General features: G+C 35.2%; 3 protein-coding genes across 7 annotated transcripts; 1 reads left to right on the top strand and 2 right to left on the bottom strand.

Annotated features, from left to right (window-relative positions):
- Positions 1-15: 15 nt before the first annotated feature.
- Positions 16-19,181, bottom strand: nocte (no circadian temperature entrainment). Of its 5 annotated transcripts, XM_018539783.1 has the most exons (20): positions 19,068-19,181; positions 17,863-18,010; positions 17,327-17,578; positions 16,660-16,816; positions 15,587-15,826; positions 13,301-13,381; positions 12,908-13,212; positions 12,323-12,821; positions 11,546-12,247; positions 10,595-11,046; positions 8,932-10,494; positions 6,230-8,131; positions 5,510-5,704; positions 5,113-5,421; positions 4,746-4,931; positions 4,537-4,669; positions 3,984-4,328; positions 3,702-3,826; positions 2,614-2,881; positions 16-2,530 (listed from the first exon to the last, which is right to left on the bottom strand). In XM_018539783.1, exons 2-20 carry the CDS (start codon positions 17,953-17,955, stop codon positions 2,376-2,378), a joined length of 7,962 nt encoding a protein of 2,653 aa, XP_018395285.1. In that variant the 5' UTR covers positions 17,956-18,010; positions 19,068-19,181; the 3' UTR covers positions 16-2,375. The 5 variants fall into 5 exon arrangements, with proteins under 5 accessions (XP_018395285.1, XP_018395281.1, XP_018395283.1 ...); XM_018539779.1 differs by lacking the exons at positions 13,301-13,381; positions 15,587-15,826; positions 16,660-16,816; ... (1 more) ...; positions 17,863-18,010; positions 19,068-19,181 and having other exon boundaries at positions 2,614-2,869; positions 3,681-3,826; positions 10,595-11,049; positions 12,908-13,088; XM_018539781.1 differs by lacking the exons at positions 13,301-13,381; positions 15,587-15,826; positions 16,660-16,816; ... (1 more) ...; positions 17,863-18,010; positions 19,068-19,181 and having other exon boundaries at positions 10,595-11,049; positions 12,908-13,088.
- Positions 19,182-20,045: 864 nt separating this feature from the next.
- Positions 20,046-22,236, top strand: LOC108773832 (peptidyl-prolyl cis-trans isomerase-like 3). Its single transcript, XM_018539770.1, has 4 exons — positions 20,046-20,215; positions 20,283-20,357; positions 21,593-21,873; positions 22,083-22,236. Exons 1-4 carry the CDS (start codon positions 20,213-20,215, stop codon positions 22,207-22,209), a joined length of 486 nt encoding a protein of 161 aa, XP_018395272.1. The 5' UTR covers positions 20,046-20,212; the 3' UTR covers positions 22,210-22,236.
- Positions 22,237-22,339: 103 nt separating this feature from the next.
- On the bottom strand, positions 22,340-27,102 carry LOC108773816 (sarcosine dehydrogenase, mitochondrial). The gene is made up of 15 exons (XM_018539753.1): positions 26,629-27,102; positions 26,415-26,517; positions 25,939-26,195; positions 25,655-25,867; positions 25,156-25,479; positions 24,878-25,040; positions 24,647-24,794; positions 24,286-24,424; positions 24,005-24,205; positions 23,635-23,902; positions 23,408-23,537; positions 23,047-23,303; positions 22,817-22,979; positions 22,623-22,730; positions 22,340-22,532 (listed from the first exon to the last, which is right to left on the bottom strand). Exons 1-15 carry the CDS (start codon positions 26,650-26,652, stop codon positions 22,373-22,375), a joined length of 2,658 nt encoding a protein of 885 aa, XP_018395255.1. The 5' UTR covers positions 26,653-27,102; the 3' UTR covers positions 22,340-22,372.
- Positions 27,103-27,913: the final 811 nt, after the last annotated feature.

Below are 27,913 nucleotides of genomic sequence, written 5' to 3'. Positions count from 1 at the left end.
TTGTTACTACTGTTGTTACTATTATCGTAATTCATTATTATTTTATTAGAGCTATTATTAAAACTATCATTATTACAATCGCACTTACTGCAAACACCAACTATTACCACTGCTACTTCTACTCCTACACTACTGTTACAATGCTGCTGACAATAATGATCCTGCTGCTGATGATGCTAATGATCGAAGTGGTAATAGCCATCGTGATAATGATGCTTACGATAGAACTCGATTCTTCAGTATTTATATACGACGCTAATATAGCCAGTCACTCTATTATAACATTAATGTTATAATGTGCTTTTAGTAATATAAATACATTAGAAGTTTGTACCGGCAAAATTTCAATGTATTTACACAAAAACACATAATTGTCAACCACATTGGTCAACAAAAATAATAAGATACATTGCAATAGCATGTCATACGAATACTGGAGAATTAAGCAGTAACATAAAAGAGAAGCATTTACTACTGATTCTTTGAGACTTCATAGGAAGTTTCACCTTTCCTTCTTTTTTTTTAATATTGTATACATTGCCTGCGCTACTTTATCAAGGGGGGATTCAATTCTTTATAACATGAAAGGAATTGTAACCCCATGCCTAATTCAAGCAATCTGTGGTATCGCCATTATGTCGATTTACATTATATTCGTCTCTTAATAACTTTCCTCAAATTCTTAATGTTTCAGAGAAAAGATATTTAGGGTGAAAGGGGGTAATCGCAATCTTTATCCTCTCTCTAATCGATATTCTCTAAATTCATTGAAGTGTTAAATTTTTAACAAGCCTACGTGTTAAGAGGGTTTTTTCCTCTCTAATATATGTTCCTTCACTATTCACACAGACATCACGAATACGACACAAAAAATTCTCAGAGTTCAAAGACAGTGGTCGTCAGTACGACTGGCAGTATATCGTGCTTTTTTTTTGTTGAAAGTTAACATTGTATATCAACAACGCCTAGACTTCGTTCGTAAAATCAAGGCGTAATGGGCATGGCCACATTTATTTTTGTTGAATAAATCTGGCAACGGTAGACTCCTGTGAATACTACTATTTATTTTCATGGGCTTTATCTTTATAACAAAGCTTTAACTGCAACGAAAGCAGAGAATATACAATCCTTTTCGTACGTTGCGATAGTAGTAGTTTAGATTGCGGTTCGATTGATCCAATATAATCTTTCTAAGCGTGAAAAGGCTCGATATAATCCATTTGGCTTTTCACGCTTTACAAGCAACCTTATATACCTAATGATTGAAACTCATCGCGAATGACTCTAGATCATGATGATTTACGCGATACCTATAAACAACAGTTTCCTATTTCCGTCGCGTAAGGTTTCACCATGACCTCGCGTCATCGACAAAATGACCAATATACATGGAGCTTCTCTTTGTCGCAATACATACGGGCGACATAGTCATGTTTAGATCAGACTCGTAGATATATCATCCTAATCGGTAAGTGATTCCGCTTCTTATTGTTCGGATAAACGGTCGACTTTATACGCCGCTTGTTTCAGTCCTTTCGAACATGCTATATACGAAATTGCAATAATTGTAACTTTTCTTGGTTGCGCTTTCTTCTTCTTCGCTTTACGAAGATTTCATGGTGATCAAGAAAACGTGCATCGTGCGTCCTTAGGACATGCAGTATCGTTTACCGCAGGCTGATCCTGATCTGGGTACAGAGAGATATACATATATATGAATATATATATATATATATATATAAAGTCCGTGTAGAATTCTGTCTCACTTCCCACAGATACAACATCACGAATATGACTTCTTAACGATACAGAACATTTCATTATATGACTCGTATTTAAAATTGATTAACATTCCACTTGAGACGACGGCACATATTTTTTCTTGAGTCAAGTATTTAAACATTACACGACAATTTAAATGTGTCACTTTTTCAAGCTTTTTATAGCAGTATCAATCAGCGCTGATTAACTTGTCGCCATTCTTAAATATGTTCATGTATATTCGATATTACTTAATAATGGAAATGCTTAATAAACGTCTTTTCGACTGCACAAAGACGGTTAGTTCATGCTGTTAGAACTAAAGAACGAGAAAGGTGTACAGACAATGTTACCTTTCTAGAAGTTCTTTCTTTCGGTACAGCATGAAGATTTTTAATTATTCTATTTAACTGCTAGTCGATTATATAAGCACGTGATTTCGTAGATAAACGAATTCTGTTGTGACACTGGCGTGCTTTCTCTCGCGAGAAATAGAAAAGCACGTTAGTCTTTGCCCTTATTTTTCGACGAGATTATATCAAAGGTTTAATTAAAGAAAGGTGTTTTCCACAAAATGGAAGAGCAAGTATGTTCACCCTCACGAATATTCACGTTCACTCGTTTTGTTGATTCACTTCTTCCTTATTGTTATCACTATCTTGTTGATTCACATTGGGCTTGTTACTCCCAGGTTGTGTTCCAGAAGGACCATCGTTCATCTTGTCATTGTGGTTGTCAGATTTGTCATTAGAATCCATTTTAACGTTTCCTAAGAAAAGAAGGTACAGTTATTAATTATATTTTAATCACATATATAAATTGCTCATATAGAACATTAAAAATTTTACAAACCTTGTGGTGAATAATATTGTTGCTGCATCTTTATGTTACGCTGCTGTTGCTGCTGCTGATGTAAATTCGGTCTATGACGATTAATTTGAGTTTGTTGCTGCTGCTGTGTTGGCATACAAGCAGGCTGCTGTTGTGTAGGATTATTTGGGTTTGGACCCGGTGCAAATGCTACTGGAGGTCGTTGTATTGGAGGTGGATAACGTTGTTGCGACGGCTGGATACCAGCACGAGGAGGCATGCCCATTCCACGTACATTCTGTTGTAAAACCTGTACATTAATACACAAGGTTATACCGTCTCACTTTTCATCTATGTATAAATCAAATGAAAATAATAAACTTATATCTTTTAAATTTTAATTGTATATTATAAGATAGTTTTATTAATGGTACAAATTTGTGTATACGTATATTATATCTAAAGTAAAAAAGAAAAATTCGTAATTATATGTGTATTGTAATTATATTTATTTTTCAATGATACTTTATAATGCATGTATTTATAATACACGTATAAATTTCTTTCTTTCTAATGCTATTAGATGATTTTTTTTCAAAGATATCAAAAGATGCGTAATATTTTATAAATTTTCTATTTATTCCTAAGAAAAGAAATTTAAATCAATGTAAATATTTCAAAATGCAGTTTAGTATAAAATAAAATTACACATAAAAAATATATAAAATATTTAATTTATATCTCAATTTAAAAGATAAATCTAGAAAATGTAAACAAGTAAAAAATTCGAAAATAGACTGTGTGCAAGTTTTATTCTTCAATTTAAAATAAATAAAAGAAAATATTTGAAATCCCTATTATAAAACATGTGTTCATAGCACATCTTACAAAATTATAGTATATACTGTTATTAATTATTGCAAAAAGAAACATTTTCCTTAATTTATTCTAAGATAAAACTTCAACAGGTTCATACAAGATTTTTTTTATCGTTTTGATTTTTTTGAAATATTGACATATAATTAAGAATTTTATGTATATGTTTCAATTTGATAAAATACATGCATAATATTTAAATGAGATAGCTTTAATGAATAAATGGTACATACGTAGTTATTGTAGCTGCTTACCAGAGCAGACTGACTAACGCCCTGATATTGTTGATATTTATGATGTTGTGTAGGACTCGGCTGTGGTTGTTGCGATGAAGATTGCTGTTTGCAATTTCTCGATTTAGGTGATGGTATTTGGGAAGCTATAATTATAATATTAGACTAATATAATTTAATAAATGATAATAAACTATATACTCTTGTATAATAAAATTGGTAAAAAAAATCATAATTTAGATAAAGCTTTTCACGGTAAAAATTATTTGTTTCAATTATTTTTGAAATTGAAAATGAGCTTACTTGAACTAAAAACAGATGCAAGTACATCCTGTTGATTTCCTGACGGACTCTTTAACTGTCTGGGTTGCTCCTGCGGCTGGTGCTTACTAAGAAACGTGGGTGCTGCATTTCCTGGTCCTGGCAAACCACCAGTAGGATTACGAAATTGTTGAGCTGCCGCGGCTATTTGCAATCCTGAACTAGATAAAAAACTAGGGCCATAGTTCTGTAAACCAACAGGAGTTGCACTGCCCGTTGCCAGACTTTGGCTGTGCTGACTAAATCCTTGCAAACCATAATGAGTCCCAGTTTGTTGAGTAGCACCACCAGATTGATAAAAGCCTGTTTGTGACCCAGGAAATACATCTGAAAATATATTGAAATATGTTAAAAATATTTCACAAATGCGTATATAGTACTATACACATTGATTCTTTTGTATAAATTAAAAGATATATTTATTTTTAATAATAATTATAATAAAAATTAGATCGTTTTTAAAAATATATATGCATGAATCTTTAATATTAGCAATATAAAAATTGATTTGTACGATAAAATATATCAAATTTACCGGCAGATGTAGCACTGTAATAACTGTTGGATGCTTGTACGTTTGGACCAGGTCTTTGCACTAATTGCGAATTGCTCATATAACTACCACTTACGCCGAGCACTTGATTTGGATCATATGGAATATAAGCCAACTAAAAAAGTTTTTTCAATAAATTATTAGATTTATGTCATCAGGATATATAAGCATATTATAACATAAAATCATACCTGATTAGGTTGAGGAGCAGACGGGGTTTGGAAATGCGGAGCTTTAGTTCCAATTGCTCCAATTGGTTGAGACGACGGTTTGACGCTCGCCGACATTAGAGAATTTGACGATGAACTGATTAGTACCGTATTGGGGTTATTACTGAGCTGTTGATTCTGTCCGAATGGTGGAGCAGCTGCCGCAGTCTATTGAGATAAATTAAAGATTAAATTATTCCTCTTTCAAATATCTGTACTAGAACAGTGTATGTGCGTGCGTGTGTAATAACATACATTACTATTATATTGTAATATGTACTGTAAATAATTTCGACATTTATATGATTATAGTAAAAGAGACATTAAAAAAAAACTAGAATTTACGTACAAGACGATATTGGGACAAATTGTTTTGGTACATTTCTGGCGTAGGAGCATTTGGCGCATGAGGTGGCGGCGGCGGTGGTTGCTGCAAATACACATTTTGTTGGCTGAATGAGCTCTGAAGGGACGGAGCGTATGGTGCGTACTGCGTAAACGGTGATCGGCTCTGATCTAGTTGGAACGCTCCGTATAAACCACCCGCTTGTGCTGGCAATTGTCCCGAGCCTGTGTTGAATAATACCGCTGGCGGTGATGGTATGGCTGACATGCCACCATATTGTGCTGCCTGTGAACCGGGATACTGCGGGAATTCCTAAAGGCAAGAAGAAGATCATCTCTTTTAATTATTCAATCCTTTGCATTATTGGAAATAATAAACGAGAGATGAAAACGCAACACACCTGATAGTTAATATGCGAGGGTTGTCCTGTAGAATTGAACGGAGGTGGACTTAAGGGACCTTGGAGACTAACAGGAGGATGGCCGATGGGGCTTTGACCAGCTCCAATTGGACTTGGCCCAGGTACGGTAGATCCTGGTTGTGTACCACTGCTCCCTGAAGACTGTTGCTGCGGCTTCACCTGCGGGGGAACCAGCTGCGCATCAGGCAAAGAGTCAGCGTCTTCCCACAAGGGACATTGTGTTTCAATATTTAGTTGTTATATACATCATGTCAACAGGACATTCTCAATAAGCATTAGTATCAAAATAAAAATCATTTTTAAATCTGTTTTGAAAATCTGGTGAAAATGAACAGGTTTATTACATTGTAGTAACAGACATACCTTACTTTGTAATTAATAACAATAAGAAAAGCCATCATAATATAATGATAATGGATAATAATGATAATGAATGATAATGATATTACAGTAAATACAGTAACATTGACATAATGATAATGATAAGAATAAAAATAAAGATGATATCTATTAACTCGATATTGATCATTGATAAGTGGCTGAGTATCCTTTGGCCGAAGTTGTTAGCCACTTACCTTTCTCATTTTCACCACACTTACTAGACAGAATTTTTCAAACATAAAAAGTGACTTGACAATTTCATTACATGCATAATAACATGACAAAGTATAAAGAAATATTCGCGAAATGATTTCTCACCTTGCATACGTTCGTAGATGTTGTGATTTCATTTTTTATATTGCTCTGGTTGTATTGTTGGTGAGGGTTGTAACTGTCATCGACGTCACCGCTTTCAAATGCCTGCGGGAAGCTAGTCGCGCTACTGACAACACTGGTGCCATCTTCGTGTTCGACCACGGTCGGCATCGGTGGTGCATTCTCCCAAACTTTCTTCACAGATGCGATTTTCAGATTGAGTTCCGCAGTCGAAGGCGATATCGTGCTCTGGCCACCAGTCATGTGAATGGAACGTGCCATGCTCAAACTCTTGCTCTTATCATCCAATTGTGAAAGCTCAGACTCAAAGTTGAAGTCCAATTTCATATCGGCATTGTCTTCATTTTTATTGAATGACAAAGACATCTGGATGGGTTCCTGGTTCTTGTCTTTGATCAAGTCGTTTGGTTTATTAGAAAATGCAACAGAGATAGCCGGTTGTTGATGCTGCTGGACTTGATTTCCTTCTTCTTCTATTTCTGTACGTTTCTCAACTCTTTGTTGTGTCTTGATGTGATTAGAAAATTTGGATTTTACTGCCAGATCCGTCGGTCCGGAAGTCTTGGTCGTTTTTGAATAATTCGTATTCTCGAATATTAAAGTCTGTACGGGAGGTGAAGATACATCGGAGACATTCTTTTCCGTTAAAGCTTCCTTCAAATTCTTTCCCGTCTTCTCGCCACTAGGTGAATTTCGTTGACTGCTATGTCCAGAGTTGGCCTCATTACCTTCGTGGCTGTGATCATTTTGAGCTGTTAAACCAGACATCAGTTGAATGTCTGTAGGAACCGCAGATGGAGAATTCGAGCGCAATTGACTTGTGAAAGGTTTATCCCAAGCGTTGACCGTTGGTGGAGGAGCAGGACTGTTAGAAGAGTCTTTCGTATAGTTGTTACCAGAGCTATTCAACTTGTTCATATCACTCGCATCGGTTACACACAACTGCTGTTGCTGTTGCTTCACTAGGCGTTGAAATCGCGGCGCAAGTCTTGGATTCCGAGAGTTTCGGTCATATTGTTTTTGCGGTATATTTGCCGGCTGCGGAATATTCTGGCCAAGTAAAGGCGGTATATTCTGTACCTGCTGTAAAACTTGCTGTGAACCATTCGACTTCGATTTTGAACGATCACGTTCACGCTCCTTCTCTTTGTCTCTTTTGACGGGCTTCACTTCTTCCTTTTGATTATGTCTGGACTCCTTCACATTCTTCTTCGAACGCACTTCTTGGAAACCGTCAGCATCCACCTTATCTTCCGCTGCGATACTTGTAGCATCCTCGGTACAGCTGTTCGTTTCAATTTCTGAATCTACCAACTTCTTATCTTTCGCCTGAGACTTCTTAGTAAGATCGTTCAGTGCTTGATTTACCAGATTCGGGTCACTCAGCTTGATTTCGTCCATACGATTAACCATGCTATCTTTGTTATTTGGTTTATTTGCAACCGCGCCACTATTAGTCGAACTCTGACTCCTGGATCTTCCTCCATTCTGTATTTGTGCATTTTGCATCAGAGGCGGTATACCGTCAGCATGATTTTTCTGAGCGCTAAATCCGGCATTTTGCAAATTCCTCTTCTCCGCCCCTGGGGCTCGCGATGCCGGATTGGAAGACTTGGGATTTTTCTCTCGTTGCTCTCTAGCATTTACCAACTGCTCGCTTCTACGGGAATGTACATTCGCGCCGATAGCATTTTGATTCGCAGATTGAATGGATCGTCCACCAAAATGCTTGTTTCGATTATTACGAGGCTCTTTGTGATCATCTATGTGTTCCTCGCTATTCTCCGAAGTGGTTTCCCAATCTTCGTTGCCTACATCTGACTGCGGCTGCTTCGATATAGTGCCACTACTACCGCGCGAACGAGCTTCACGATTATCTCTTCCCTGAAACATAATATAATGTTAAATCGGATTGTATCGTTAAAAGAGATTTTAATGTCTTTATATACGCGGTTGATTGAAAATTGAAGATTGTAAACAAAACAGTACACTTCAAATTTCTTGGACTGAAATTTCAGTCAAGAGATTGAATTTTCAGTCCAGAGAATGGATGAACACGTTCCCGTTCATCGGACTGAATTTTCTAATACAAGACTAAAACTATACCAATCCTGTCTTGGACTGAATTTTCAGTCTAACAGTACTTACGTTAAAAATTGTAAGATGTTTATAAAGTTAAAAACCTAACCTAGCAACCTACAATGTTTTTGTTGACAAGGCGTATGCGCAGTGCGTTCCACGCATGCATACAGCTAGAGTGTCAATCCCTCTTGGACTGATTTCAAGCAGTATTTCAGTTTAGCTTAGACTGAAACGTGCTTGAATGCGAACTTTGGACTGAATAATTTCAATCCCATGGAAAGATTGAATGAATCTATTCCAATGGATTGAAAAATCAGTTCACGAGATTGAAAGTATAGGTTCAACCATTCTTAGGACTAAAAATTCAGTCCAAGAAATTTAGAGTGTATGAAATAATTACTCATTTTGAAACTTATATTTAAAAAAAAAGAATAATAGAGTATTTCATATTAATCTCAAATTGCTATTGTATTGTTTTTTAGATTCTTTTTATCTCTTGTGTTTATATTAATAAAAAATGTAGATAAAATATATACATTAACAAATTTAAAATACTCTACATATATTTATACAGCATAAAAAATGTAATTATATGTACGTACCCTCCTGCTTCCACTACGAGTCCTCTTAGAACGTGATTCCTCCTTTCGCATTTGCGCTTTTTGAGACGGGGCGTTGGCGCCTTGATTCCCGTGATTCGCTTCTTGTTTGTTACCAGACTGTTGAGATTGTTGACTCGGAGACTTATTACGTCTGCCTGTGATACCCGCTGTAAGTGCCTGTTGCTTCGCGATTATCTTGTCATCGGTAGACTCAACTGACGCAGATTGTAAGAGACCCGCTTCTTTCTCTGAGGTCGGAGTTGGTGGGTTTTGCCGTCCGGTAATTTGTTGCTGATGTTTCTCATCCGTATTACGTTCCGATGAGAACGGACTCTTACTGGATGGCGGTCCGTAGCCTTCCATACGACTACCCGTGGCCGTATTTCGGATACGGAAACCACCTCTGCCGCGACGGGATGGTTCGCCTGACGGTGCAAAAGCCTCGTGACTGGGCTTACCGTCGTACGTTCTTTTCTCGCTGCGCGTTTGAGAATACTCAGTGCCTCGCTTGTCGTCTCGTCTCGATACCTCGCGATTACGTTCCTCCTTCTCGACCTTCTGGGATGGTTTCGGAGAACGAGCCGATCGCTTATCTTCTTTTCCAGATTCAGTGGAGCCGGATATCTCATCAGCGCTGTTCTCGGAATCGGTGTGTCCGTATGAACCACTTTTGGCTGACATTCCAGCTTTGCCAGCAGGTCGTGGTCCGCCTCTTCGCCCTCTAGATTCCGGGCCACGCCAACCACGAGTATAAACGCTGAAGGTTCCTCCCCACTGACGTCCACCTCGGGATTCTCGAATTCTAGAACTAGAGCCACTGCTACTCGTTCTATTGCGCGTATTTTTTTCCCTTTTCTCGTCCTTGGCTTGCTCTTTGGCATCCTCGGCAACGGTTTCCTCCCTCTTTTCCAAAGCGGGCTTATCCAATGTGATTTGTTTAATTTCATCGGTCTCTTTGCCGTCTTTAGCAGCTTCTGCCAGCTTCTCCTCTTCTTTCTCGAATGTCGGTGATATCGCGTCAGCCCATGCCTTCGGCGAATTATCACCCCTCTCGATCTGCCTGCTTTCCGGAGTACGTTCCGTTTTTCTACTCCACACATCCGTATCCTTTTTCGTCTCAGTGGAAATTTCCTTCGGCTGTTCTTTCTTCTCTTGAAGATCAGAACTACCTCTTTTCAATTGAGTCAAACTGCGTTTCTCGTTTTTCAATTCGTCTGCTTCGATCTTCTCTTTAGTAACTGGACCTGGCGGTTGCCTTCTATCTCTTTCTCTTTCCCTAGTCTCTTCGTGATACAAATCTCGTTTCTTCTCCTCGTAATCTGACACTTCGTTCACCCACGAACTGCAATCTCGTAATTTATGCAGATCGTCATCGCGTAAAGACGTTTTCGATTCTCTGGAGGTACGACTATCACGCGAGTCCGGTCTTTGCGGGCGTTCATTGCGTTCTTCTTTTGATGCGTCGCGACGACTTTCAAGTTGTCTATCTTGTAGTACGTTGCGTTCTTCACGCCACTCTGGATTCTCAGAACGTTCCCTTTGTTCTCGCTCGTCGAAAGAATCCTATAAAATCAAAATTTATGGATACAAACATAAAATAAGCAAGTTAATATAAGTGTTGATTAAATTTGTCATAAAAATTAATCTTGTTTTATATTTTTACCTTTGAATAATTATCATAATCTTTCTTGTCTTTGTCGCGTACATCTCTCACGTCTCGAGCATCACGACTGGTGGGACGAGAATCTTTGACATCACGACCATCTCGATTGTCACGAGTATCACGATCGCGGGTATCTCGAGTATCCCTTGAGTCCAGACTCTCCTTCGAGTCTCGTTCTTTATCGTCAAAATGTCTCTCGCGTTCCCAAGAATCACGATGTCTGTCATCGTACTCATAATCTCTGAAATTACGACTGTATTCGTCGTAATAGCCACCCGGCTTGCGGCTATCGTAGGACCGATGCGAAGAATGCCGGTAGCGATCTTCTCTCGACGGTGGTGCACTACCGCGATGATCTCGAGACGGGGGTCGTTCATCATCCAATGGTGCCGAAGCGTCCGAATCGGTTCTATTACGACGTTGTGATGGCATGGGCTGCTTCATACCACTATCTACTAATACAAGTTTCACTTAATAATTATAATGCACGATCTTTTATTAATATTTTATTAAAGGTAAATAAATAACAATTATACTAGAAGGTTTGCGGGTTGTCGCCATGTCTTTCTTCATTATTGATGCCAACGTTTCGTGAACCATGTCGACAACCACGACGACAACCCGCAAACCTTCTAGTATAATTGAACAAAATACCCGTAAAAATCTCAAATGCGTAAAATAAATAACAATTAAACAAGTCTTAAAACAAAGTACGAACAAATATTATGTTAAAGATTATTTCGATTTAAAATACTATTATATTCAATTTTAACCAAGTTAAGAATTCACATTTTATTCAATTCATTAATTATTATATTATATAAGAATTTTTACATCTACTAACTTTATTTTATCGTGCTGTTGTTAATTGAAACAAAATAGTACATTTCAGTAATTACTTTCATTAAAATATATGATATTCTAATACAAAAGTGACCCATAAAAACTTACTCAGTGAGTTGTAATTGTGAAGCCATCTACTGGGATCGTATTGTTGGGAGAATGGAACAGACTGTGAAGCAGGCCTTTCTGCATTTGGTGAAATTCGGTTGAAATTTGCACCGCTTCTCTCTGCCTGCTGCTTTTGAAATCTTGGCGGTAAATTATTCTGAAAATGTCGAGAGAACGCCGGTTGCTCGCGATCTCTTGAGTCTCTTTGATCACGATCGCGTTCACGTTCTCTTTCACGTTCGCTACGCACTGTGTCCTGTTGTCGTAAGAAATTCTGTCGATCGCTCTGACGAAAGTCCGTCAGTCCTTGATCTCTACCTTCTCTTAGATTGTCACGAGAATCACGTACACATGTGATGATTTTTTCATCTTTTCCTTCGGACGAAGTACGAGACCGTTCTCTGCTTTCTCGCTCCCTATTCTCCTTCTCCCTCTCCCATTCGGGTATAGGAAGAGGTACAGGTGGAACGCTGATCAAGCTTTTGGGCTCGCTAGACTGTGCACGTTCCTCATCCTTATGCTTCGCTTGCTTCTCTTTCATCTTTTGCTCCAAATCCTGTAATTTCTTAGCTGCTGCTTGCTTCGTTGATTCCTGGAAACGTTTTTCCTCTTCTTCTTTACGCAATCGGGCACGTTCGACAACGGACGCAACCTCAACCTTGATTCTACGTCGTTCATTCCATGTCTCGTCATCTTCGACACCTATTTACAAAAGCATTAGATATAACTGAAATCAATACGCTTTTTATTTAAATCTTTTAATAAAATTATACTTACCTCTCAAAGAATGTACAGAATGCAATTGCGATTGAGTGGCATAGCCACCACTCGCGCCATTTGAACCACGGTAATCACGATTCATAGGTTGAGTCCAAGGACGATGTGGCGGATCACGAAGTTCTTTCGAGTCTCGATTATCTCGAGCTTTGTCCTTTTCCTCTGCAACATTGTCATCACTCTTTTTCTCCTTGCTATCTTTTTTCTCGTCATTTTTCGAGAGTTCTGATTCAGCTTCATCGTCGCTAAAGGCCAATTTTTGGTTATAATCAATATCATCGTGCGCAGCCCATCCTGCGTCACGGGAAATATCATCCATACGAGTAAGATCTTCTTCTTTAATAATGGGTCTAGTCAGAATTTCTTCCTCACCCATACGCTCACGTTGAGGAGGTGGAAATCGATCCAAAGGATGATTAAATCTAGGTCGGGGACTGTTGGATCCAGAATTTGGTGGAAATTGTGAAGAAAATCCACCAGGAAAATTTGATCTATACATCTGAAAGATCACATATTAAATTTTGTTGCAAGTTTAAAAAAGATTTACGCAAGTTCAGAGTTTCAAAATTGTGATAATAAACTTACAAATGGCGGGATAAGACCCCGATAATGATGCAGGTTTGGCCCAATCTGATGAGAACCGGAAGGAGGCGCAGAACCTTGATTGTTTACGGAATTATGCTGGCCTGCCGGGCCCGCGCCCATGTTGGGCGATTGGCCCAAGTTCTGCCGCCCTCCACCGGGTCCCTCCTGGGTATGTCCTCCTGAAACAGGTATATTTAAAGGGAGGCCCTGGCCCGCCGGAGTATTCCCATTTCCGGGACCAGCTGATGTTACTGGTACTGCGCCACTTGCCGTACGACTTCCGCCTTGAATCCAACTTCCTTCGGCTGTAAAGATTCAATAGCAAATGACGAATTCATATTTAATAATTTTAAATTAGACGATTTTACAATGATTAAGATAAAAGAAACTTACTCTGTGGACGCAGGCTTGGTCCTGGACCATATTGTGCATTTAACTCTCGATTCGATTGCTGTTGGTTTCCCGGCACTCCACCTACGTAATTTATTCATTATATACTAGAAATAAAATTAGATAAATAACACAATTTTTTTTCAATGTCTATAGTATATAACATATTCAACTAACAAAAAAAAGATAATTATTTAGTGAGATAAAGTGAGATAAACAAGATACATGCACACACGTGATTATTTCATAAATTGTGCATAAAACTTTCCCACGTATATATATAACATGCTTTACGGAGATAGTGTCGTAACATGACAAAGAACTGAATAATACAAATAAAGCACAGAAGATAAAAGAGTGCTGGATTATTCAGAAAATAAATTAATACCTATCATAATTTCATCCAAACAAACGTAAAAGTAAACCATACGAGTTGACAAAACATGTAATTTCATCTCATATTATATAAAGAATATAGTTATTTTAATTATATATAATATATTATATATACACACACACAGATATATGTATATTAAATTATTTTATATATTATGTTTTATCTACTACAACTCTATATATGTTTCTTACAAAATAATCAAAATATTTAAATTTATATATTTGTTTTCAGCGTGTGTGTGTGTGTGTGTGTGTAATATTACTAGAAATTATTCTGTAACATATAAAATAATATTATAACATAAATGCATTTCAGATTGATCAAATAATAAAAAATATTTCAGGTATTATCTTCATGTTAAATAAATTCCCATTTAAATCTTACTAAATTATAATAATCTTACTACGTATTTAATGATGTTTGGGAATAATATACATTCAAATTACTTTTTCTATATATAAACGCATATAAACTTATTCACAGGAGATATATTAAGTAATGAGTATTTTGTATAATAAAATGTCAATATAATACATTTCATGGTGCATTTTTGAAAATATGAAGAAATTGAAGTTAAATAACCCAAACTATTAAGAAAGATTCACTCAATTAAAAGGGCAAGGAACACACGTTTCTTAACATTATGTACCAATCTCGATTCTTTATACATGTTTCTCAAAATTTAATTATAAAAATAGTAAACTGTAAGAAATGATGTACGAGATTTAGTACATACTGTGATGTCATCTAATTTTCTACTTAACGTACATAATGATGCAGATCAACAATTAGAGTCAAATCAACATTTTACACTATTATTTATAATATTATAACATAATCAATATGCATATATATATGAATATTTTTTAATCAATATAAAACTATAAATCATTACTACTGTAATGCAAAGTATATTAACTACTCCACAAAGAAAATTATTTATCTTAATAGTAAATCAAGATTTCTCAAAATTTTTATTTTTAGAATATATACAAAACATTTTCTCTCTTCGTATAAATAAATATATAAACACATCTTAATGCAAAACATATTCTTCAAATTTTTTCATGGAATAGTACCATAACATAGAAATAATCGTGCCTGATAAATGAATATAAAATTTAAAAGAAATAACTTATTTATATTTAATAAATAAACATAAATCGTATGCAAATATCATTGCCGAGTATAAAAATTTTGAGAAACTATATAATATATATATATATATAAAAATTGTAGTCAAGATTAAAGATACATTTAACTTTTAAATAAATTTTTTAATAATCAATTTCTCTGGATAAGTTACACAATAAGTATATAATATCAATATATATATAATATTTCTCTTAAAAAATAATCTAATAATAGCAAAATTCGTAACAACAAAATTTATTTAAAATTTTCTTAAAATAAATCAATGATAAAAAAAATATTAAAATAAATATCTTTATATATATAGTTTCACATAACTTATATAATTATTATATTATTTCCAAAAAAATCAGATTATTTTTATTACTTTAAAACATGTTTTATCATCACTAATATCTTTTAAAAAATATGCAAATGGGAAGTCTTCATAAAACATCCAATGTGTAAATAAACTACTACTTTTGAAAGCACAGTTTACTAGACCCATTACTGGCATTTTTTTTATAGCGACAAGAATTCGCATTTAGCGCATTCTTATCCAATTCTGCTGCAGTTTTAATTGCTAACAGATTTATTTACATCAATCTATGCAGCTTCCATCTTACTCATAATCGAGTAAATTTAATTAATAGAAATGCAATCTTTTATAAAAAGCCATCATGGGGAGAAGCACAGAGATCACTACTGGTAAAGAGATAAAATATCTTGAATCTAGCAGCAACAGGCAAGCAGTACCCCACCTGAGTGGTTGTGGGAATACGGCTGTTGCTGCAGTAACGAGTGATGGACTGCGACTGAGATTGCATTGGATGTTGTTGAGGACTGTTGAGTCTGGCTCTGAGTGGAGACGGAGGCGGACGGCTGTCCACTGAGACTGGGAAACTCGTGTTGGAACTGCGGGGACTGGTGGGCGAGGAAACTCAGTCCAAGGGCACCTCTTCCCCCTTTCGCGCCCCCCACGAGCCCCGCGTAACCAACCACTGCTGCCACAATGGGCGTACCTATCAATTAATTGCACCACCCAAACGACACCACTCCGCTCATATTTTACTCATGCCCAACGTCCAGAAATGGATGTTAAAAGAATATAAGTATCGCAAATACTAACTGAATAAGAACGACAACTATTGTATCTCAGTGTTTGTAAAGTTCTTTATCAATCCAACTCTGGACATCTGTCTAACATTTCATGATAATATAGTTACGTGCGTTTATATTCCAATAGATTGTTTTAAATAAATATTATATCATTACAGCAATATTATATCGCACAATTGTTTATTAATATATATATAATAGATTCATATATTATGTAAATAGTACAATGCACCAATTACATTAACTCCCAACCCTATTTGATGCTATTAATCACCATATGAAAACAATTTTTTTTATACATAACCAATTAATTATTATAATTTATACATAGCCAATGACCATATATCTATATATATATATAGAATCAATGTTGCACGCATTACCCTCACCTATGGTCATATTTTTTTACAAGAGGAGGCGATTATGAATATCTACATGTGAAAATGTAAAGTTCTTGTCTTTTAATTATAATTAATTAGATACTATTAGGAATTTTTAGTCATTAGAAAAAATTTTCAAAACTTTCAGGATTTTTTTTATATTACTTTAAGCATACATGCCCGCTTTTAGATAAACGAGTTTAAGAGTGTATTAATGGAACGGAAAATGTGAGAAAAATGAGAAAAAATAAATAACTTAAAACCTTAACATTTTACGTTAATCAATATTATGCATACATGCCAGTAGTGCTAATGGATCATATTTTTCTACATACCGTCTCCTGATCTGCTCATAATCGCGCTCCATGATGATTTGTTGTTTGCTTGATCCAAAAAAGGAGCTTGCGATACATTTTGTTGTGTCGGCAGTAAAGAGTGTAGGGATGTTGAAACAGTGGTCCCTGCTGTGCATTGTGCTGTTGAAGAGACAGTCTGCAAGGAAATATTAATATTAATTATAATTATAATTAATAACAGAGTACATTTTGGATTAAATATAATATGCAATGTAAAACGTTTAACACAATTTGTGTGTATGTATAATATTCCTCTTATTAAAAAATGTTCATAGAGATAAGATTGTAACTTATTTAATGTAATGATCAAAATTAATTAAATAAAATAAATAGCATACGAGAGAGCAATAAGAGAATAGAATAAAATACAGAGAAGATAATGTAATATTAATTTTAATATAACTATTTTATAAAATAATTAGATAATACAGGGCTCCATATGATAATCAATTCACAGATCTCAGGATTCTCATCTCACATATGTATTATATATGCTTCAATTTTATAAAATCAATTATAGATTATAAATAAATATTTTTTTTTATAACTCAATTAGAAAGTAAAAAAATATGAAGTAAATTGTAATTCGGGAATAAATTTTTCTCATTCCTTTATCTATAAGAGAAATGATTAAATTATAACTTACAGTAGTGTTATCTAATGAAGTTACTACTGTAGTGGTAGTAGTAGTGGTCGACGATGTTGAATCCTTAGTAGTAGCCCAACCACTTCCTCCGCTTGGCACAAGACTGACAGCTGGGTCACTGCTGCTAGTTTCGCTTTTTAAACTGGGCAAATTAGCTGGAGGACGCCGTGCCGAAGGCACCTTTCCAAGACTTTGCATTCCATGTTTTCGCGGTAATGTATTTTTTTGCTGATGTGGTTCCAAAGATTCACCCTGTTCGAAAATTTCAATTGGATACATTTTACTAGTTTACACTGTAGACAAAAACTTCTCAAACAATAATATAAGTATTAAAAAAGCATTATACAAATACCTATACACTTTTATGTATATAACAATCATATATTGATATATCACATAAATATATATATATATAGACAAAATTAAAAATATTCATTTAAACTAGCTTTTCTATGCTTATAATAAGAGACATTTGTGAACAAAGGCAGCTCTCAGAGAACTAATAAGAAAAAGTAATAAAATGTTGGCCAACTCACCCTACTCACCCGGTACAAGCTATTGATATCTAATGATTGAAACTTGGATTTTCCTTTCTCCCCCTTCGACACAATCCCTGACAGAGTAGACATGCTGTCTGCACGCAACCATTTAGTACCAATCAGACCCAAAGAACGAACCCTTTGTCTGCAAGGACAAAGTTATCTAAATATTTTCCTCTTCTTTGTTAATATTAAAAATACAACTGTAATTTGAAAAAAAATCATAGTAAAGAAATAAATTCTATTCATTCTAACAATAATTTCAACATACCAATTATAATTTGAAAAGTTTCCTTGAATTATATAAAATATATCCTTTAAAATTTAAATAGATGGAATTAATACCATGTTCAATAACAGATAATTCAACTATCATAAAAGCTACTTATAGATATATGTATACATCATCTATAAGTATAAATCTACAGTATTTACTCGATAGAACATATGATCAAGCGAAAATTATGATACATTACAATAGATTGTAATATCATACAATACAATAATAGTTGTAATATGTATAGCACTTTGTTCAAGTACTTCTGAACGGTCTACTATCAACTTCCTATAACACAGCAACGTGCCAGCTCTAATTCCATAGTAATTCGTCTCGGTAATGCGCGAAAGTAGCGTGGAAGAGTTTCTAAAGCGCGCAAATCAGCCGCTCGGCGAGGAAGTGCGTTAACGGTAGGAGTAGGCACGGAGAAAAAGCTTTGTCTGTCACGCTGACAGAATGAATCGCTCGCGCGGCTGATAAAAAAGACCAAAGTAAAAGCGACGAAAATAACTCGTCGACTTATTGCGAATGCTTTATCTACCTCGGTGTCACGACGAGAGGGCGGCTGACGAGGGGGCAGGTGTGCTCTCTCGGGCGACCCAACCCCTCGGTAGCCGTGCTGATGTCAAAAAGATCGCGAGACCACTGCAAACAAGACGCGATCCGCTCAAGCAAGTGTACGCGGGTTCGTACGTCTCGAGAAGAGACGGCCACGACGAGGCCGAGACGTGCTGTCGCTGTTTTCGCCCGCGATAACGGTACACCCGTCGGAAGAAAGCGGACAGGCCGCGCGGGGAAGACAAGAGGTGGGAGCGCGGAGAGAGACGTGGAGAGGGGAAAAGTGTCGGATGCAGAGAAGCATCCACGTAGGAAGGACTTGGCGGCCCGTGGGGGCCGCGACGGATGCGGAAAAATAACGACTTACCTTGGTCCGTCCAAATGGGTTGCCAATTCACAACAGGGTTAACTCCCGGTGAAACTAGATTAACACGCGGATCGCCACGGATTACACCCAGCACTCAACGACGACGGCACCGCGGCCTACGGGGACGCAGAATTACCTCTTTTCTACCAATTCGTCCAAGATGGCGAATGCGCGATTCTCTCGGGCCCTTCCTCCGCCGCGGATCAATACAATTACGTCACGCTCTCGCCAAGGGGAACGCGCGTTCTCACAGACGCGCCACTCGTCGGCGGATCCCGGCTTGGCCGCGACGTGGCTAAAAGAAACGATTCTCGGCCCCCTCTCGCGTAAACGGATCCCAGCGATCGCGACTGCTGATGAACCCGCTGTGTCTCGCGGCCCGTCCGACGATGCGTAGGTTACTCCTTTACGGAAATGGAGCGCTCCGGGGAGAGATTCACGGAATCACTATTTCCGCTCGCCACTGTCCGTTGTGCGGAGAGTGAACGCACGCAACCAACACGAGAAACGCTACGTCTCACCGCCGTTCGCGGCGCTGCTTCGCGCGAATTCCTTTCGTTCGCCTGCACCGACAGGATCAAATGTAAGGATGCCACGCTATTTATTTTTCCTCGTTATTCGATAATTCAGTGATCCTGTTTCGAACGCGAAAACTTTGTTTACGCCTATAAATTCTTTTTTTTTTTTCAAATTTGCGAATCACGCTGAAGTATGTGCCAGACTTTGATGTATTATTATTATTATCGATGTAAAAATAATAATGCAATAATGATAATAGTATCATAAAATAATTCAATATGTAATGTAGTAATATAAATATTATATAAATATTATAGCTGTATATTTGATAAAATCCTTACGGATGCTATTTGACTTCGGAATAAAACCACGCGCATCTCGTGCACGATTTCAGCTGCACTTCCTGCACCTCCTTCCGACATTTCATTTTCATACATTCTTGCAAATTCCACATTCCACGAGATTCTAGTAGATTTTTATTAATTCTCACTGATTTTCGTTGATTCTCGCTCACGGTGGATGTGCAACGATTTAGCTGTGACAAAAACTCATTTGCTAACAAATCTTAAAATTGTTGAAATTATTTTAGATTCTACGAGTTGAACGCACTACGTACATTCTGAAAAATGGTATATTATTTATAAAATTTTATAACCTGTGTTTGTCGAGTATATGGAAATACTGTGTTTTTTTTAGAGCGTAACGTTACATACGGATGTCGGCGACATAAAAATAGAACTGTTTTGTGAGATGTGTCCGAAGACGTGCGAGGTATTGGTCAATTTTCTTGTATATTCTATAACGTCTAATTCTGTAGTTACTTATCAAAAAAGTATAACCTATATCTTTTTAGTTGTTTTTGTGTGTTGAATAAATTTATAAAAATATCTATACATAATTCTAATATAAATTCTTGATTAGCATTGCAATTAATTGTCTATCAATTAACATACCAAACTATAAATCTTTGAATCTATATTTCTGCAATAATTAAAGTATACAAGAAAAAGATAATACATATATTACTTTAAATAAATATTGCGAAGAATATTACTACGTCACCCACCATCAGAGGTCTATAGATATTTGCAAAAATTCTCACAAGTGCTTTGATACGTGTATATCTGTATATATAGAATCTTGATTTAATAACTTAAACAGGCGTCTAATATAGGCTTCCACTACAATGTCTTACTGATGAGTCCAGTAGTGGAAGTTGGGACGAAACACCATAATTACATGATATTCTTCGCAATATATTAGATTAATTTAAAAGATTTTAACAAAAATTATTGGCTCATTGCTCTTATCTCTTTATATTAGTTGTTTAATAAATATTGAGCCTTATCACAAACATTTTAAAAAGATAATAGGTAGGCTAATTTTACAATGCTGTTTGTCTCTTGCCTTCTTGATCAAAAAACAAGAAACAGGAAACAAAAAGCACATCGTAGAATTAGCCATATAGATTATTTACAGTTTATGTTCAATATGATGTTATACAAAAGAATAGATTACAATCCAACTTGAATTAAACATTCTTAGAGATCAGTTATACTTGTTCACAAAAAGTGAACTTATTCTATAGTATGTTTTTGATAGCTGAGTTAGTATATACTTTTGGAAATTAAAAGTGAGATAGGTATACATTTAATATTTGTTGAAAGCAAGAAAAGTTCTAATCAGTTCTAGTATAGTCTAGTGCAGGAACAGAAAACAGATCACTAAATTTATCTACATCAATATTTTATTATTACAAAGCCTTATAATTACTTGATACCATGATCTATTAAGAAAGAAACTAGCAACAATGATGTTTAATCTCAAAGATTGATGTAATTGTAACTAGTTTGATATTATCATATTTCAGTTTTTATATAATTTTGCAACTTACAATTATATACATATATTGTGCTGAATAATCTTAAAGTGGAGTTAAAGATATCATATTGGTTCTAGAAAAAATATTTAACTTTGTAGTATGGACATTGATGTTCTTGTTTTAGAATTTTCTTGCGCTCGGCGCCAGTGGATACTATGACAATTGTCTGTTTCACCGGAATATAAAAGGCTTTATTGTCCAAACTGGAGATCCTACTAATACGGGTAAAGGAGGCACCTCTATATGGAATCGCAAGTTTGAAGATGAATTTAAAGAGGAGCTTAAACACAATGCGAGAGGTCTTGTCTCCATGGCTAACAATGGCCCTAATACAAATGGCAGTCAGTTTTTCATTACTTACGCACCTCAATCACATCTGGACCTAAAATATACTTTGTTTGGAAAGTAAGTTTGTCGCTTTACTTAAGCTTAAGCCACTTCATCCAGCTGCATCATATCATTTTAAATATCTTTATTGTTCAATGAATATTAAAGAAGGATGAAATAATACTTGGATAAATTTGGATAAAATTTCTGCACAGCTCTTATGGGAATTTTATAATACTGTAAGTTGTTTTGTTTTGTTATTGATTTTTTTTATTCACTTTTTGCAGAGTCATTGATGGTTTAGAAACCTTGGAACAATTGGAAAAACTACCGGTGAACCCTAAAAATTATAAACCACTCGCAGAAATCAGGATAAACAATGTAACTATACATGCTAACCCATTAGCGGGATAGACCTGAATGATGAAATGTTTTTTATCATCCATCATAATAACACAAGTAATTTATATCATTTCTTTTATATATGAAAAAAATACAAAATGTTTATGATTATTAAAACGTACATACAATTATTTTTCACAGATGGTTTAGAAGAAATAATATCAATAAGTATTTTTTATATTGTGTATACACCTAATAATCTCTTGTTTTGTGGATCGAATGGGCTTCGAAGATACATCTTTGCGGGATACTTTTTCCTCCTCACTTCAATGTGGTAAGTACCTGTTTCTAAAAATTCCTTTGTAACATTTTGCCCATTTGGAGCTGCGATGTATCTGAATAACAAAAAATGTAAATACATATATGTATTTTATAATATATATATATATATATAGTATTTATATTTATTTATTATGTTTACTTACGCCTGTCCAATACTACTCTTAAATGTATATCCATGTTCAGCCCTTCTTAAATAACCAACTAATTTATCATTCCTATAAACGCTCTCCATACCACATAATGGTATATCGCTATAATTAAATAAGTGCATAAATGTCGCGTGTTTTAAATATTGATACCAACAAGATCAGATTGTATTGCAAAACAATGTACTTACTCATTTATGTGTAAATGTACCAGTCTTCTTTTAATTCCATTTTTACGATACTGATCAACAAGTGTTTTTCCTAAGTAATTGCCGTTTTTGCGGCAGACGATTTCTAAAGCCGCTTCTATTGGATTATCATCTGTTCTCAAGTCTGTACCCCAAAGATGATATCCTAACAGATGAATTATCAATTAGCACAGATAGCAAGAGATAAAAGCATTATGTATATTACTGTGTACCTTTTTCGCAACTTAAACTGTAGAGCGCTCTGTAGCCGGCTAATTTCATATCATATTTTTTACCACATTCTATTAACGCTTTATAAACCTTTTCGCACGAACTTCTTGGAATATGTAATTCGAAACCTAGTTCACCTACAAAACTAAGTCTAAAAATGTGTACCAGTTCATCATCTATTCGCACTAGTTTTGAAGTCGAGAATGGAAACGATTTATTCGAAATATCATCATCGACTAACATTTGAAGAACTTGGCGGCTGTAATAATAGTAAAATATATTACACGGACGCGCGGATCTATGAAACATATCTTAACAATTTTATATACTTATGTGTTCATGTTTGCTTTTAATTTTTTATACCTGTTAGGACCTTGAACTGATAAAATTCCTATTTGCTCCGTGACATTATGCACGGATACGTTAAAATCTTGTTCTCTTATTATACTACTGATATGTGCCCATGTATGATATGACGACATGCCTCCACTTACTAAAATCGGAAAGAAAAGAATCAATATAATCTAAAATAGGAATAAAATGCATTGTAAATGCATGTATAATGCGTGATAAAATGCATAAACAGATACCTATATAAAATGCTTTTCCCTTAAATATGGGATCGACTACGCCACCCGAGCCAGATTCTAAACCAGTGACCGTACAGTCGCCTTCTACACCTCCTCTTTTATTCAACATGCAAGTGTATACAGTTCTATTAATTTCTCGATCGACTTGAGACGTAAATATATAATCCACCGCTTTTTTCGTGTCGGGGCCGCATATGTAATGTTTTCCAAAATATGATATATTAAATAATGCAACGTTATTTCTACAGGCAAGTGCCTCTTCCCGTATCTGTTATAAGTACGTAAAAAAAATTATCGAATTAATATTTTTAATCATGCAAAAACATTGTATGATAATTTTAGTCCAATCTTTAAAAAATAGGATACTTACAATATTATCGTGCGGTGGAAAGTCAAATGTACATTCTGTTTTTAATATATCGGCATATGTGTCATTCGTATTCTTTGGTGTATCATAATAGCCACCAAAATCATAAGGTAACACTGGAGCCTTTTTGTTATCTAATAAGAACCATCCTGGACGTTCCCATCCTTGTCGCTCTTCCATGACTGCTCCTTCCTCGACCAGAAACTAAAAAATAGCAATAACACATTGAATAAAAAGAATGTGCAATCTAATTGAAAAATAAATTAACATAAAGTATAACTTACTTTGTGGAAAGGATCTGTCTTCAAATTTCTACCGCTTAAATGTTCGTCATGTGAGAAAACAATATTATAATTCTTTGCATAAGCCTCGTGACTCCGTTCGTTCACCCAAACTGAGTTTTTTCTTTGTTCTGGTATATATCTGGATTGAGAGAAAAAGAACATACAAAAGCATTAACTGTAGATATTGATAAAGTGATCCTGCTTGTATTTTACATTTTATATACTGACATATAAGAAATACAAAACATGTTATGAAATAATGATTCATACATTTAAAGTTAATTTGATAAATATAATTATGTTGTTGCATATGATATTCTACAGTTTAAGATTCAACGAAAATAATTTGAATAAATCTTACCGCCTGATGTCTTGATTGAACATGTGTTTGTCCGGTCGTCCATTAATTATCCATAATGCTATTTGTTCTGCACAACCACCTCCAAACATCATCCCGGCGCTATTATATCCGCAAGAGTAATAAAAACCTGTGCAGCGTGGGTCTTCACCTTTCGGACATTGTCGTGTTTTTAGACTTAATGTATCTATGTCACATATAAGCATCGATCGTAAAATTAATGAAATTTTGTACCCATGATAGGCCTGTGGTCGGGAGTGAAACTTTCTGGGCCGCATACAGTTGTTCTTATTCCAGTAGTTGCCAAAGTGGGTATCAATCGGTTCATCGCCTCTACATGAGTATTGAATACGTCCCAATTGAGCTCGTACAAACTGAAGGAAAAGTCTTCTGGCGGCTTGACAATACATACACGTTTGAGTTAATCAAGAGTACGTATAACTGAATTTATCTTGCACATGTGTTTCTGTTATAACAGTAATTAGGTTAATCTTAAGGTACATTCAACTTACAAATTTCAATATGATAGGATTCGGCTCGTATCCTCCGATATTTATATTTCCACCCTGCACCCGAAAGTAGATATTAAAATCGGGATCTCGAATATTTGGCAACCCTCGTACGTTCATCGGCTCAGTAACAATGTATGCATGTTTCATCGGTACCAATGGGATGTCCAGCCCTACCATTCGCGCTATTGTCCCAGACCATGCTCCTGCTGCATTTAGTATAACGTTGGTTTTTATTATGCCATAAGGCGTTTCTACTCCGCGAACGATTTTATGTCCATCAATATCTTCTACGAGAATTTTAGTGACTGGACAATCTTCGATGACCTTTTAAAATTATATATATTTTAACCATAATTTTATTTTAGTTTTCCTACATTACTATCGTACAAATAACTACCAATTGCTAATGGAATTTGCTATGAAATACAGAAATAATTTTATTATGTAAATATGTGTGTTGTAGAAACAAGATGGTGATGAAGAAAATGGATAGAAATACCTTACATCCGTTTCTTTCCGCGGATCTTGTCAATGCATTTACTAACATGGCAGGATCTATTGTACCATCCGCTGGACAATACATCGCAGCTTGAAACGCATTTTTATCTATAAGAGGAAATTTTTCTTTTGCTTCGATTGGATCAATCATATACCCGTCGATACCAAAATTTTTACAGCTAGTAATTAATCTTTCGTAATCGGCTACTCGTTCCTACGAAAAACACAATGGATATTCTCCGAGAAATGGATAAATGTTAATCGCATGCAGATATTCGTACTTACGGGAGAATAAGCGATATAGAGTCCACCGTTGTTTATCCATCCTGGATTTATACCTGTTTCTTCTTGTAAAGATGCGTAAAGCACTCGCGAAGCTTTTATCAATTCGGTCTCTATGTCGCATATTCCGCGTAGATGCCATAGGAGACCTGCTGTATGCCATGTTGTACCAGATATAACTTTAGATTTTTCCAAAAGTACTGCATTAATTCCACGTTTTCCTAATTGATAAAGTGCATTGCAACCAGCGCTGCCAGCACCTATCATGGAAATTTTTCTTAAATTTGTTAATATTAATGTATATTTATAAACATTAAGATTTTTTATTTCTACTTAATTCTCTTCGAAAAGAAATATTGTTAAATCACATTTAATTTTAATTAATATATATTATAAAATATTCAATTGTTATCTAAACTGCTAATTAGTAAATTAATATGATTGTTTTGTTTTGTTTCTGCAGATATAAACTTAATTACCTATTATTACAACGTCGGCATTACTGGGAATATCGATGTTTTTTATTTCGTTTTCTTTGAATGTAGCGACCGTTCGGTTATTTCTGAGACCCCATGTAAATAACTGAAGTGAAAAGAAATATTGGAATATATATGATTTTTATTTTTTTTTTACAAAAACATAAATAAAATCATCTTTGTATCGTTGAACACGTATTAATTTCAAATTAAATACCTTGTTCCTTGCTGAACGAAGCATTTTGTGTATGCCTTGCAAAGACAGTTAATGTGCGACTGCAATATTACGCAGATTGAACTATAGTCTCTGCTGGCTATGGTTCTTTACAATCACACTGTTTACATTTACAACATATATGTATGTACATTATCAAAGAACTTTCCGAATGAATCGTCAAATTTCTCAACATTAACTTCTCTTTCACTCGCAATATCAGTTCGTGTCCGCGTACATCACGTTCGATTGCTGTTTCCGTACTGCTTTTCGCCCGATAGAACAGATTATGACCGACGTCAATCGCAAAAGCTACATTACTCAATATGTTTGCAAATATGTGAAATGAGGAAAACAATATTAAAGGAGAGGGATTTACATAAAATGTTACGTGGTTGCTCAAGTATTTCTCAGTCTGTTATCTGTTTTCTTTTTTTTTTGTTCTTAATTTCTGCAATGCGTGTGTTATTATATATTATACACTAAAAATATCTGATACTGTTATGTTGAGAGAGACATAACGATACTAAGAAAAATTAATTTCGTTATGAGAATACATAGTTTTTATCGAATAAAATTAAAAATACCGTATTCATTATATTTGTGTACTTATCTATTTTCCCATTTATAAAAATTAATATCTTGGTATAAAATTGATTATCTTTCATAAGAAATGCTGAGATTAAAATCTAGAAAAGAAATGTGAATTGATAAATTAAAAGGAATTAAGGAAGAAAGAATCTTATTTAAATTTAACATCGCAAATTATACTTTTTCTATAAAATTAATCAGTTCTTTACTTTCTGAAAAAACTTTCTTTACTGCAAATATAGACTCTGGGGAATACTTATCGTTAAAAACGGCTTTTACGAGAACTTCATTCTCACAGATTTATATACATTCAGAATTTTATTATTAGACTGTATGGGACAATGCAAGTAATACTCTCTTGACCTTGCTATCATATCAGAACATTTCGATTGGGAAATATGCTGTCGTGATTGAGTATATACCAAGTCATATGTGTCTTATTATCAATAAATAATTCAATAAATGTGAAAGAGAAATAACCAATGACATTGCCTTCTATCTACAACGCGGTTTGATTATTTAGTAAAATGACGAGACTAGTGAATGTTCGCTACATGTTAACTATTTTAATCAACAAATATGCAACTATTAAAAATTATGGTGGAACATTTAATAATACCTTCTGCTTTGCAAATTGTAATGTATTTCTAAAGACGTACTTCGAAATGTATAACGACGTTATATAAACTATTTCTTG

Source organism: Cyphomyrmex costatus, unplaced genomic scaffold (assembly GCF_001594065.2).
Source record: "Cyphomyrmex costatus isolate MS0001 unplaced genomic scaffold, Ccosl1.0 scaffold222, whole genome shotgun sequence".
Classification (NCBI taxonomy): Eukaryota; Metazoa; Arthropoda; class Insecta; order Hymenoptera; family Formicidae; genus Cyphomyrmex; species Cyphomyrmex costatus.
Note: the sequence above shows the minus strand (reverse complement) of the source record. Positions and strands in the feature narration are given on the sequence as shown.